The sequence below is a fragment of the Erinaceus europaeus genome, chromosome 2, assembly GCF_950295315.1.
Source record: "Erinaceus europaeus chromosome 2, mEriEur2.1, whole genome shotgun sequence".
Taxonomy (NCBI): domain Eukaryota; kingdom Metazoa; phylum Chordata; class Mammalia; order Eulipotyphla; family Erinaceidae; genus Erinaceus; species Erinaceus europaeus.
The window spans coordinates 24,999,242-25,012,201 of NC_080163.1; the positions used below are offsets into that span (position 1 = coordinate 24,999,242).

The 12,960-nt window shown below is 38.7% G+C and overlaps 1 protein-coding gene across 8 annotated transcripts in view; it reads left to right on the forward strand.

The window, feature by feature from the left end:
* The window catches only part of ZNF475 (zinc finger protein 475), a 92,394-nt gene that overhangs the window by 74,797 nt on the left and 4,637 nt on the right, over nt 1-12,960 (forward strand). For 7 of the 8 annotated variants that reach the window (XM_060177463.1, XM_007527540.2, XM_060177468.1 and 4 more), the window contains one exon: nt 11,522-11,702. In XM_060177463.1, the coding sequence (XP_060033446.1) occupies nt 11,522-11,702 (181 nt within the window). Of the gene's footprint in view, nt 1-7,438; nt 7,462-11,521; nt 11,703-12,960 lie in introns of those variants that run through there. The other variant, XM_060177471.1, reaches the window with a different exon arrangement.

Consider the following 12,960-nt stretch of genomic DNA (forward strand, 5'->3'; position numbering starts at 1 on the left):
CCTAATATTTCCTTCTTGACAAGTATAAATACAGATGCTCTTCTGATTAAACATTGGATTGCCTTCCAGCTCCGAGAGTCCCAGAGTCTCTCTCCTGTGACACTAGCCCGACATGAGTTCCTGATCCTTCTACCATGCAGAAACCTAGGTTGGTTCCAGTCAAGTTCTCTCCAACCCAGAGAGGACTTGCTCGGGAAGAAGCACCCTCAGGCTATCCTGGCATTTCCTAGAGCTAAAGTCCTTCTTCCCTTCCTCCCTCCTTTCCTCCTTTCCTTTCTCTCTTTCTTTATAGCATAGGAGCCTCTTGCATGCATGATTTCACCATTCTGAGGCTTAGTTATTTATTTATTTTTTTAAATTTTTCTTTTTTTTTGTTATTTATAAAATAAAAAATATCAACAAGACCACAGGATAAGAGGGGTACAATTCCACACAATTTCCACCCCCAGAGTTCCATATCCCATCCCTTCCCTTGAAAGCTTTCCTATTCTTTATCCCTTTGAGAGCATGGACCCAGGGTCATTATGGGATGCAGAAGGTGGGAGGTCTGGCTTCTGTGATTACTTTTCTGCTGAACATGGACATTAGCAGTTCAGTCCATTATCCTAACCTGTCCCTATTTTTCCCTAGTGGGGCAGGGGTCTGGAGAGGTGAGTTTCCAGGATACATTGGTGAGGTCCTCTGTCTGAGGAAGTCAGGTTGGCATCATGGTAGTGTCTGCAACTTGGTGGCTGAAAAAGCATTAAGATATAAAGCAGAACAAATTGTTTAATAGTCAGGAACTAAAAGGCAAGAATATAGAAAATAAGTTTTGGGATTTTCATTTTGGTAAAAGCTAGTAGGTCTATTTTAAGCTTATTCTTTTTTTTTAATTATTAAATGGAAATATTGACAAGACCAAAGTATAAGAGGGGTATAATTCCACACAATTCCCACTACCAGAACTTCATATCCCATCCCCTTCCTTGAAAGCTTTCCTATTCTTTATCCCTATGGAAGTATGAACCCAGGATCATTATGGGGTGCAGAAGGTGGAAGGTTCAGGCTTAGTTTTCATTCTTGTGATTTCAGATACAGACATAAAGAAGTAGATAAAATTCAGCACCAGAGCTTCCCCTAATACTGTGAAGGTGCCATGTGATGTTGGGGCTCAAGCTCAAGCTGCCACACGACAAAAACTTGCTGCTTACTCTTTACTTAGTAAAAGAGAATCATTGGGGGCTATACATGGTAGCCAGGGGCTAGGTTGAAGAAAATGTTAAAGTGTGATTAGTTTCAGGCAGAGGAAGCTTTTCATGGCAGAGGAAGCTTTTCATCACTCCTGAAATAAAATTAAAAGGAATTCACTGATTTATGACTTCACTAATCTCACAAACATATGCAAACTCTCTTTCTCTCTCACGTCAGGCAGATCTTACTGGAAGAAGAAAGGCTAGTCCAGTAGTGTGGTTCACCTAGGCCAGATGCTGGCCACATGGGCAAAGGCCTGTGCTCACTCACTCTCTGCTGCTGGGCTCAGGCCCTGGCACTCTAAAGCTGGACATTTTGGATAAATTAGATGTAAATCAAATTGCTGCTAAGTGTACTTTCCCTGGTAAAAATGTAATATCGTACAAAACTCAAATATTTTCTAATTTACTCTCATTCCTTTAGTCTTTTTATTTTTCTTTAAGTGGAGAATTTACTGGAGACAAAGAGCTTATACTCTGGATATTTAAAAATATCCTTTAGCTCCTCACAGTCTGGGAGGTGGCACAGGGGATAAAACTCTGACTTCTCTGTGGGCTCAGGTTCAATCTTTGGCACTGGAGTCATGCCATGGTTCTCTCTCTTTTGCTCTTTCTCTCTTATAAATAAATAAATAACTATCCTCTAGTACATTATTTGGAGGAACTTGCAGGTGACTCAGAGTACAATGCATACCATCCATACATGAGATCCCAAGTTGTATTCCTGATATCTTATGGGAGCACCATGGACAGCACCAAGAAATAAAAAAGTGAAGTTGCATATATGGTGTGCCGGGCTAGCCTTACGGGCGGGGCGGGAGGATCCAGGAACTCGTGGTGGCGTGGTAATACAATTCTTTATATACACACGGGAGTGACTCAGAGTCAGACGTGAGCACAGCGGGTTAAGCCACAGGGTGCCAAACTGCAATGGCCGCCTCCCACTGTGCACGCCAGCCCTTCTCCAGCTCAGGACACAGGAAAGAAAAGAGCAAAACCAGGAACAGAATTGGGTTTTATGGGATAAAACCTGAAGTGGCAAGTCGGGAACAGAGATGGCTAGGAAAAGGGGTGGAGAAAAAAAAGGCACGCTGGAAACTTCCTTAGCTACTGTTGCTATGGTTTTAGCTGGCGGGAATTAGCAATACCCTGAGGGGATAATGTGGTGGGGAGGAGACCTTTAGTCATTTATAAGACAAAGCAGAAGATTGGTATGTAGATACAGGGACTGGCCAAACTAGCATAGGGTGGTTTGTGGACCCTGCCTAACTCAACCACATCTGCACAATTTCCCAACAATGATGGAGTGGTGCTTTGACTTCACTCTCCTTGATTCTCTGCCTCTCTAAAAATATGCCATAAAAGTTGACTTGTTTTGGGAGTCGGGTGCACCTGGTTGAGCACACATGTTACAATGTGCAAAGTCTCAGATTCAAGCCCCTGATCCACACCTGCAGGGGGAAGGGACTTTGAGAGTGGTGAAGCAGTGCTGCAGGTCTCTCTCTCTCTCTCTCATTAAATAAAACATATGAAAGAAACAGAAGGCGGGAAAGAGACCAAAGACTCCCCTGATGTGGTGGGGGATGGGCTTGAACTCAAGATTGTGCTCATGACAGAGCAAGCAAACTACCCAGGTGTTATTCTGTTGACCTAGAACCCTAATTCTGATCTTTAATTAGTAATGGAGACATATGAATGAGCAATTAAATTAGAAGCCATGGGAGAGATAGCAGAATGATTATGCAGAAAGACTTTCATGCTTGAAGCTCCAAAGTTTCCAGGTTCAGTCCCTCAGCACCACTGGAAGCCAGGACTTTAGTCTTCTGCCTGCCACTGTGAAAGCTTTAACACGTAATGTAAAAAGGTTGACTGGAGGAAGTGTGAAAAAAATCTGTCCAATAAAATATAGTTGTGAATAATCAAAGCTGGAGAATTTAGTCAAGAACTGGTACCTTATAAATGGTTTCCCTGTCTCCCCACCTTGTTTCTGACCCAGAATCAATGGGCAGTTTTACTGAAGAATAATATGCACACATAAACTACATCCATTCAGTATATATAATTTGATTTGTTGCATATACAGTTCAATGAGTTTTTTGACAGTTGTGTAATCAATAGTAAGGTACATACCATTTTCATTATCCTAAAAGACTTCTTACCTATTCTAGACCCCCTGTCAGAAACTTTACCCTCCTTGAAACTTCTGATTTGATTTTTAAAATTTTTTTTAAATATTTATTTTCCCTTTTGTTGCCCTTGTTGTTTAACATTTTTGTGGTTATTGATGTTGTTGTTGTTGGATAGGACAGAGAGAAATGGAAAGAGGAGGGGAATACAGAGAGGGGGAGAGAAAGACACCTGCAGACCTGCTTCACCGCTTGTGAAGCGACTCCCCTGCAAGTGGGGAGCCGAGGGCTTGAACTGGGATCCTTACGCCGGTCCTTGTGCTGGTCCTTGCACTTTGAGCCATGTGTGCTTAACCTGCTGCGCCACTGCCCGACTCCCCTGATTTGATTTTTAACCAACACATATTACAGTCAACCCCAGTGACAACAGGAAAAAAATTGAGTTTCTCTCTCTCTCCCAATGCAATAAATATGCTACACTCAATTAAAAGCTTATTATGGCTAGAGGGAGCAGGTGAATGAAATCTTGGAGGCAGCATCATGGAAGGTAGTGGCATTAAGCTTGGGAATGTTGAGTTTGGTGTAAGTAGATGACCTGCTTCATGGGCTAAGGTTAGTCATCATCAAAGTTATAATGAAGTGTTTGGATCTATTCTGCAGCTGGGAAGAACTAGAAAAATTCCCAGTATGGCATCAGGCAAGCCAAGTTTTCACAAAACAGGCAAGTACTGAAGGGAGGGGACAGTTGTGGGCCTAGTCACACTAGGCAAAGCAAGGCCTAAGGGTTGGTGTAGTCTATCCATCCGCCAAAATCATCTTTTTGGCTCTCACTTTTCAACATATGTGGGCTAATAACATGCAGTCTCATTTAATTATGAATTTGTTTTTTGGCTAATGCATCCAGGTAAAGGAAACCAGGCTGGATAAAATTAGGATGTCTGAAAGATATATATTTAGATTATTTTATAGTGGGAACAGACCTAAGCTAAATTCTGTCCTCAGATTATTTTTGCATACCTTTGCTAGTGATTTTTAAAGAAATGAAGCAGAGTTCTAGGACTTCAAATGAGTATTCAACTATTCAGGACAAATGAGGATTCAACTAGTCAGGACAAAATGAAAAAGTGTTATTACAGTAATGTAATTTAAGAGCCTTTTCATTTGACATCACACTCCTCTTTTATGCTATGCAAAGCTGTATTCATTACAGATTCTAATTCCAACTACTAATTGATTACAATACAAGGTGTCACTATATACAAAAATTTTAATATCATATTTCTCAGGTAGCTAAGAAATACTCAGAATGTAATTTTGACTCCACTTGTTTTTTTTTTTTTTTTTTTTACTATTAGGCAAGATTTTATTATTTAATCCAGGCCTGAATTATTATTTTTTCTTGTCACTGGGGCTTCACTACTCTGAACTTAACTTTTTCAGATACAGAGAATTAGAGACAGAGGTGGGGGAGGAGGGGTGCAGAAGAGACAAGTTAAAGACACAAGCGCACTGAAGCTTCCTTCAATGTAGTAAGGGGTTAGTCTTGAACCTGGGTTGAACACACAGCAAAATAGGCACACAGTCCAGATGATCAACTGTGTTTTTTCTGGCCTATGGTCCTTGGAGTTGAGATTCAGTTTTATTATGTTGTTATTCCTATAAACATGATATAACTTCATTATTAAAATTCAAATCACCAGTAATGTTCAAAAATTAGCATAAAATTGCTCCACAGTCTCCTGAATGGGATCTTAGTAAAGATCTTAGTGTGATCTTAGACCCAGACATTTATGCACACAGATAAATAAACTTGAAGATTTTTTTCATGAAAATGTGATGATCACATCCAAGTTGTTATTAGCAGGATGTTTATTTAATTTTTTCTGAAATTAGCAAATAGAAACCAAAGCAAAACTAATGATACTGCTGGACTTTAGAAAAATATTTATTCACTAGAAGGGTGTTAACTTTTAAAAGACCCCATTGAAATTGACAACAACAACAAAAAAAACTTTTTAAAGAAATTTAATTTTGGTTTAATTTTATCTTATTTATTTGAAGAAAAGTCAGGGATTTATTGCTATTACTATCTTTGCATCTCTCCTTTCGTTCACTATTTTTGATAAACTATTTTTATTAAAGTGTTTTTATGTCTCTTTTTTTTTTTTTCTAACGATCACTTGCCTTGTAAACTTATCCTGGTTATATTTTAACTTGATTCACTGTGGATCTTTTAATCACACTTCAAGTATTTTTGAAATGTTCATGTTTATTGTTCATCATCTAGCTTGTTGATTTGTATTAACTGATATATTTCTAAGGGAACTGGAGGTGAAGTGGCTACATCATTTATTGACTGAATTGAGACACTTTAGAAAGCAAAAGAAAGGACCCTTACTATTTAGTCAAGACAAGGCTTACAGTAGGAGCTGAAGGGCTGAAGAACACCCTGAAATCAAGGTGGTCTGTTTAGTAAACTCTTGTATGCTTCAACTCAGTACTTTTTAAAAGGCATTTACATTGTTCCAAATGGCTTCTCATACAAAGGAACATCTATTTGAAGAAAAATTTGGCTCTGGCTTAAGGCCCAATAGCTCACTTCCTAGGGTTTATGGATAGGTTTTAGGGAAACCCTAAATCCCATTTGAAATCAAACCCATATTTCTGTTTACTTGTGCATTTTCTGGGGAGAAGATCATAGCTATCATTAGATTTTCAAGAGGGGGCTCTTGAAAATAAATACTACCTTCTGATTTCAGCTTCATACCAAATTACTAAAAAGCTATGTATTTAGATCATGTTCTCCAAAGCGTTCTTCTAGATATGTACATGACTATAGTTTCACATTATTGCTACATAGACTTTACTGTGGGCTTAATATATGAGATGGCTAAATGTTATTTCTGACCTGTAAAACTGCTAGTAATAAAGTTCAGGTTAGTCTTCATTGTCTTTTTCGTTAACATTTTAGTGTTAGACTTTTTTGTTTCTCTAGACCTATTGTTATTCTCATTCTGTAAGGTCCCTTAGCTATTACATTCTGTATCCCACTGTAGTTTCCTTTCAATTTGTGTTACTAGTTACTAGGGAAACTGGGGGTTGGAAAGGGAGGGCTATTTGGAATCCTTTGAAATAGATGCCCTGCCATAGGCTGCTGAACTATATTGTCCCTCTTCTAACATTATCTCTCAGGTTTCTCAACCAAATCGTCATTTGTTCTTGCTCCTTATTTTTTGCTCCCTTGCTCTAGTAGTACTAGCACAGAAAATTATTTTTAATTGTACAAATGAATGAATATCTAGATAGACTGGGGAAAGTGGCTCACTGTCTACTCCTCTTTGCCTTGCACAACCCTGATCTAAAGAATGACAGGCAAAAGATTTTATCAAAAAGACAAAAAAAAAAAAAGCACTGTAATACACACAAAAATAAAATGATGATACCAGTTGTGGCTAGGAAAGTGATTGAAAACATATGAAAGCTGGTAGGTTTGAGTTGAAAAGAACACACACATCTGAAAGCTTTTCCTGAAGTGCTTGACTGCCTCTGTCTGTGTCCAGCCTAAACAGACCTTTCCCAGGAATACAAAAGAACAAAAACAAAATTGTGACAAGCTCTAATAAACTGCGTAGGAGAGGCATTTAGTTGCCCCCATAAAACAGCTCCCACCTGAAATAGCACTTACGTAAATACAGAGATTTTTTTTTTTAAAGATCTTTCATCCTGATGTTAAAAAAGGAAAATGGAGGGCCTAAACCCCCCAACTAGCCTCTGAAATGTTGACAGGAAAACTGTTGATGGAGTCCTTTGCTCTGCAGAAATTTTAGACTTATCCACTTCCTCTCTGCCTTTTTTTGGTTAGCTTTTCTGGAGCTGACAGGGCTCTGGAGAGGTTCCATATAGACAGGAGCCTTGCCTGGTTTTGTTATGAATGTCACTTCAGCCAAGAAGAGGCCTTTTGCCCTGTTGACCAGGGTTCTGGAACCATCTTCCTTCTCTTCCTCTCCAGCTTCCCCTATATCCACTTCCATCAGAAAATTCTGGAGAACTGGGTATGGCGTACTGCACTAGAGCAAAGGACTCTGAGGAAGGAGAAGGAGAGAAAGGTCGGAGGGACGTGGGGTCCTGGTGAATTTTGGTGGAAAAGGACTTAAACTGTGGGAGTGATTTGCAGACAGCTATCATGGAGAGATGGGAAACTGCATGCATGTGTCAACAACTGTATTGTAAACCATATAATAATTTTTTAAAAAATACTTATTTTCCTTTTTGTTGCCCTTGTTTTATTGTTGTAGTTATTATTGTTGTTATTAATGTCGTCTTTGTTGGCTAGGACAGAGAGAAATGGAGAGAGGAGGAGAAGACAGAGAGGGGTAGAGAAAGACACCTCAGACCTGCGTCACCGACTGTGAAGCGACTCCCCTGCAGATGGGGAGATGGGGGCTCCAACCAGGATCCTTACACTCATCCTCGCTCTTTGCGCCACCTGTGCTTAACCCGCTGCACTACCACCCAACTCCTACCGTAAAATAACTTTAAAAAGAAAAGAAACTGCTAGAGAAAGGTTAAAGAGCAAGAATGAGGAGTTGGGCCATAACGCAGTGGTTTAATTGCACATGGCGCCAAGCCAGAAGACCTGTGTAAGGATCTCCTGCAGGGAAGTTGCTTCCCAAGCGGTGAAGCATTTCTGCAGGTGTCTTTCTCTCCCCCTCTCTGTCTTCCCTTCTCCTCCTCTCTGTCTTCCCCTCCTCCTCCTCTCTGTCTTCCCCTCATCTTTTCCATTTCTCTCTGTCCTATTAAACAACGGTGACATCAACAACAATAACTACAACAATAAAACAACAAGGGTAACAAAAGGAAATAAATAAAAATAATAATAAAAAAGAGCAAAAACCTTGGCAATTAGAGTGGCAATAACTACAAGTTGGAGGCTGTTATGCTCTCTCTGCAAGTTTCAGGCTGATAGCCCATGAACTTAATGAAGAATGAAGTAGATTTTCTGATCTCTATTCAGACCCATAGAACTGTATTTTCCTCTTTGGCTTTGTCTTATTTGCTTGCGTGTCCCTAGAGAAAGACCTAGGAGGAAGATATTCAAAACTATAAGACTATGGACAATGTTGCAGGTTCAGTGGCAGTTCAGGCGCAAATACAGAGCATGGGGCAAAAGCTTTGGAAAATATAATATAGAACATCTTAGCTTCTTTTATGGTATTAATTTTCTCCCACATCCCATGCAGTTACTTTGTGCATGTCTTCTGGCCTCTGTATCTGCTGACTTCTTTCCAAATTTTTCCTTCCAAATGAAACCTTCTGACAATGTGACATGAATGTCTTCATTTATGACCCATGCCATTTATTTTGCTTATATGCTTGGTTAAAGACTGGATTTGACTCATAGTTTCCACATGGGGGTTTAAATAAATTCATTCTTTTCGAAGTGAATCAGAGAAGTTGTTTTTAAGGTAAAAAAAAAGCCTGCATTTAATTAATCTTTCAAATTAATAAACATGTAAAAATAGTAAGAAACTTTTGGATAATCTGAAAATTATTGCTTATAATTTGCCTCTGTTTTGATATCTTAAATTCCCTAAATATTTTAAAGCTGTTTTTCAGATGTTAGATCTTATTACATGGTTAATGGTAAGGAAGAACAAACAACAGTATTTTGATAAAAACTTGCCTATTGGCATACTTCCATATAGAATAATAGAACTGAAAATATTCTACCTCAAATAATGTGCTTGGGGAAAAAAGAACCCTTGAAGCAACTAGGGAGTAACTGCATTTTCCTTTTGGCTTGGTCTTTGTTACTTGTGGATTTACTCTTCTACAATTGTTTTGTTTTGTTTTATTTTCCTGTTCAGGTAAGCAGAAATTATAAATGTGTTCCTTCTGATTTAGATCTTATTCTGTTTTCTTTCCATTTCAGGTATGAGGTGCAATAAACTTAATTAAAAGTAGGTTGTTTCTAACACACACACACACACACACACACACACACACACACACAGAGAGAGAGAGAGAGAGAGAGAGAGAGAATATACCATCAATTTAATGTTATCATGCCACTCAGTGCTCCTTGGGAACATACTGAAAAACCTCATGTAATTCCACTAAAATTTCTTGCAATTCACAATTTAATCAGGCCTTTTCCTTCACTGAGGGAGTGATGTTCTATTCTAGTTGAAGCACTAGTACATCTCTCACAGTGCCTAATCCCAATAATTACTATGAAGCTGTTTCCCAGAAATGGAATCTTTGTATTATCTGAACATCATTTTGCTTCATATATAGTGGGCTAAATCCATTTAATTAAAAAAATATTTGTTTATTGAGTACAGAGAAAAATTGGGAAGACAGGAGGGGATAGAGAGGCAGAGAGAAAAAGATACCTGCAGCACTGCTTCACAGCTTATGAAGCTCCCCCCTGCAGGTGGGTAGCAGAGTTTGAATCTTGTGCATTGTAATATGTGTGCTCCACCAGCCAGCCCTCCTTTACAATTACCACAAGATTGGAGCTCTGTGCCTATGTGACAAATTCTTTGTGATTGTTATTAACTCAACTTTGGTTTACATTACTATAAGATTTTAGGAGTATCATTTTAGACACATACACCACCATCACCACCACCAAAGTTCCAGTCTTATTACTACTAAAAGACCTCTCAGCTTACCCCCATTTCTCCTCCTCATATTTTCACCCAAAGGATTAATATCATTTTATTTTATTTGCTCCCAGGGTTATCGCCGGGGCTCAGTGGCTGCACCACGAATCCACTGCTCCTGGAGACCATTTTTTCCCCTTTTGTTGTCCTTTTTGTTTTATCACTGTTGTGGTTATTACTGTTGTTGCCATTGCTGGATAGGACAGAGAGAAATTGAAAGAGGAGGGGACACAGAGAGGGGGAGAGGAAGATAGACACCTGCAGACCTGCTTCACCGCCTGTGAAGCGACTCCCCTGCAGGTAGGGAGCTGGGGGCTCTAACCGGGAATATCATCTTTTTTTAAAAGATTTATTTTTGTTTATTTGTAGTAGAAAGAATTTCACAAGAAATAGATAAAAAGAGAGAAGCCAGAGCACCACTTCAGTACTTATGGCACCAAGGGTTGAACCAGGACTTTCAGGCATGCAAGTCCCATACTCTACTAGTTGTGCTATTTTTCTGACTACACAGTTATCTTTAGAGTGGAGAGATAGCTCACTAGATAGAGTGTATGCTATGATATATGCAAGTCCCAGGTTCTAATTCCAACACTACATGGTAGATAATATGTTATTGGGGAAAGCCTCCAGACTATGATCTTCCACCCTCTCTTTTTCTATTTATCTCTATTTGAATTAAAGGCAGCTTTGACTAGTGAAATTGCTAGTGTAAAAGACCTAGAATGCACACATACACACAGAGAGTAAATCTAATAATTTTTAATTGAGTTGAATAACCCAGAAGCAATGAAATTACACACATGCGAGGCCCTAGTACCACAAAATAGTTTTTGACATGAGGGAATGTACACATTATATGAGGTGGACACAAAAGTATAAACATTCCAGTGACTTTCATTTGTTTGTCTCAAATATTGGTGTATCAGGACTTGATATTTCTAAAAGTGATTCACATTTCATTTATCTTAGTATTCTTCTATCAAGGAGTCAAAACCCAATACTTATTAAGTGAATAAACAAAACACACTGTACAGCACATCCTTACACAGAATTTTATTCAATTATTTGTTTCCTGTCTCTCTCAGACCCACAGCCTCACCCCAATCACATTCCAGTAACATAGTTTATCCAATCATAAGAATTGATAAAAGATAACTTTACCAGACTGTTTAGGACTTTTTTTCTTTTTAAAATCATATGAGATAATATGAATCTACCATTCTTTTACAATATTTTATTTATTCATTTACTGGGTAGAGACAGAGGAACTGAGAGGCAAGGGGGAGACAGGGAGAGAGAAAGAGAAGCACTTGCAACACTGCTTCACCACTCACCCCTCTATTTGGTGGTTATAAGGGGCTTGAATCTGATTCCTTATGCATGATAAAGTATGCTCTCAACCAAGTATACCACTACCTGGCCCCCATGAATCTATTTTAATGTTGAACTATACTTTCCATTCCTAAAATTTATAGCTCACAGTCTGTATTACTTGCAGCCAATGATGATCAGGCGCCCACCCACAGTCGTCTGCTACATTTGTGGTCGTGAGTATGGAACACGGTCCATTGCCATCCATGAGCCACAGTGTCTGAAAAAGTGGCATAATGAAAACAACTTGTTGCCTGTAGAGCTAAGGAGACCAGAACCTAAAAAACCAGAAATCAGAACCATCACTGGTATGTTTGGGGAGAAAAAATACAGCTTGGTGATATCAAGAGGGCTTTATTTCTTTCTAAACTTAGGAGTAAAGGTGTTATTCATCATCACGTGTTCAGATAACATAAATGATCATGGTTTGGGGTCTTGACTGCAAATAGGAATAAGAAGCCTGAAGTGACTGCCCAAAGTGTTTTTTTTATGATGACTATTTTTCAATTTTTCTTAGTGATTTAATAATGATAAGATTATAGGATGAGAGGGGTACAATTCTAATACAATTCCCACCATCAGAGTTCCATATCCCATCCCCTCCATGGGAAATTTCCCTATTCTTTATTCCTCTGGGAGTATGGACCAAAAATCTTTATGGGATGCAGAACATAAGCAGTCTGGCTTCTGTATTTGCTTCTTTGCTGGACATGGACATTGACAGATGGATCCATACCCTCAGCTTGTTTCTATCTTTCCCAACTAGGGTAGGGCTCAGGGAAGGTAGGGTTCCAGTACACATTGTTGAGGTCATCTGTCCAGGGAAGTCAGGTTGATGTCAGGGATGCACCTGCAACTTAGTGGCTAAAAAAGCATTAAGATATAAAGCAGAACAAACTGTTTAATAATCAGGAACACAAAGGTATGAATACAGCAGATGATATTTGGGGTCTTTATGTTGGAAGAAGCTAGGAAGCCTATTTTAGGTATATTTCAGTGGCCCATGACTTTACTAATTTTTGCCTTAGCCCCACAGATAAAATGCAGCTGGCCTAAATTATTGTCTCATAAGATGGTGTTTTTTTTAAATGCTTAAGCTTAGAGACACTATATATTGATGTAACAGTGCAACTGGAACTTATTCAGTTTCCCTAAAGCTACCTTTATGTATTATCAAGCATTATATTTTAATAATTATATTAAGGTTTGGGGCATTTTTGCATTTACTATTTTTGTAAAGGAACTCAAGACACCATATAACATATAAACAACTTTCATTCCTGAGTCTCTGAGTCCTCAGGTTTAATTTCAAACACCATCATAAGCCAAAGCTGAGTGGTGCTCAGATTTTTTTCAAAAAAGAAGAGTCTTTTGAAAAACACTGAATAAGCCAAGTGAAGTTAGAACTAAGAAAAAAAAGTCAAGTGTTAAGTCCTTTTATAGAGCCTTAAACTTACAGGGTATGGGATTGAAATAATACAGAAAAAAAAATGAGTTTTTCCATGTAAACTCAGACATATTATTTCTGCTTCTACTGCTGTTATTTATTCTGTTGATTCCTAAGTG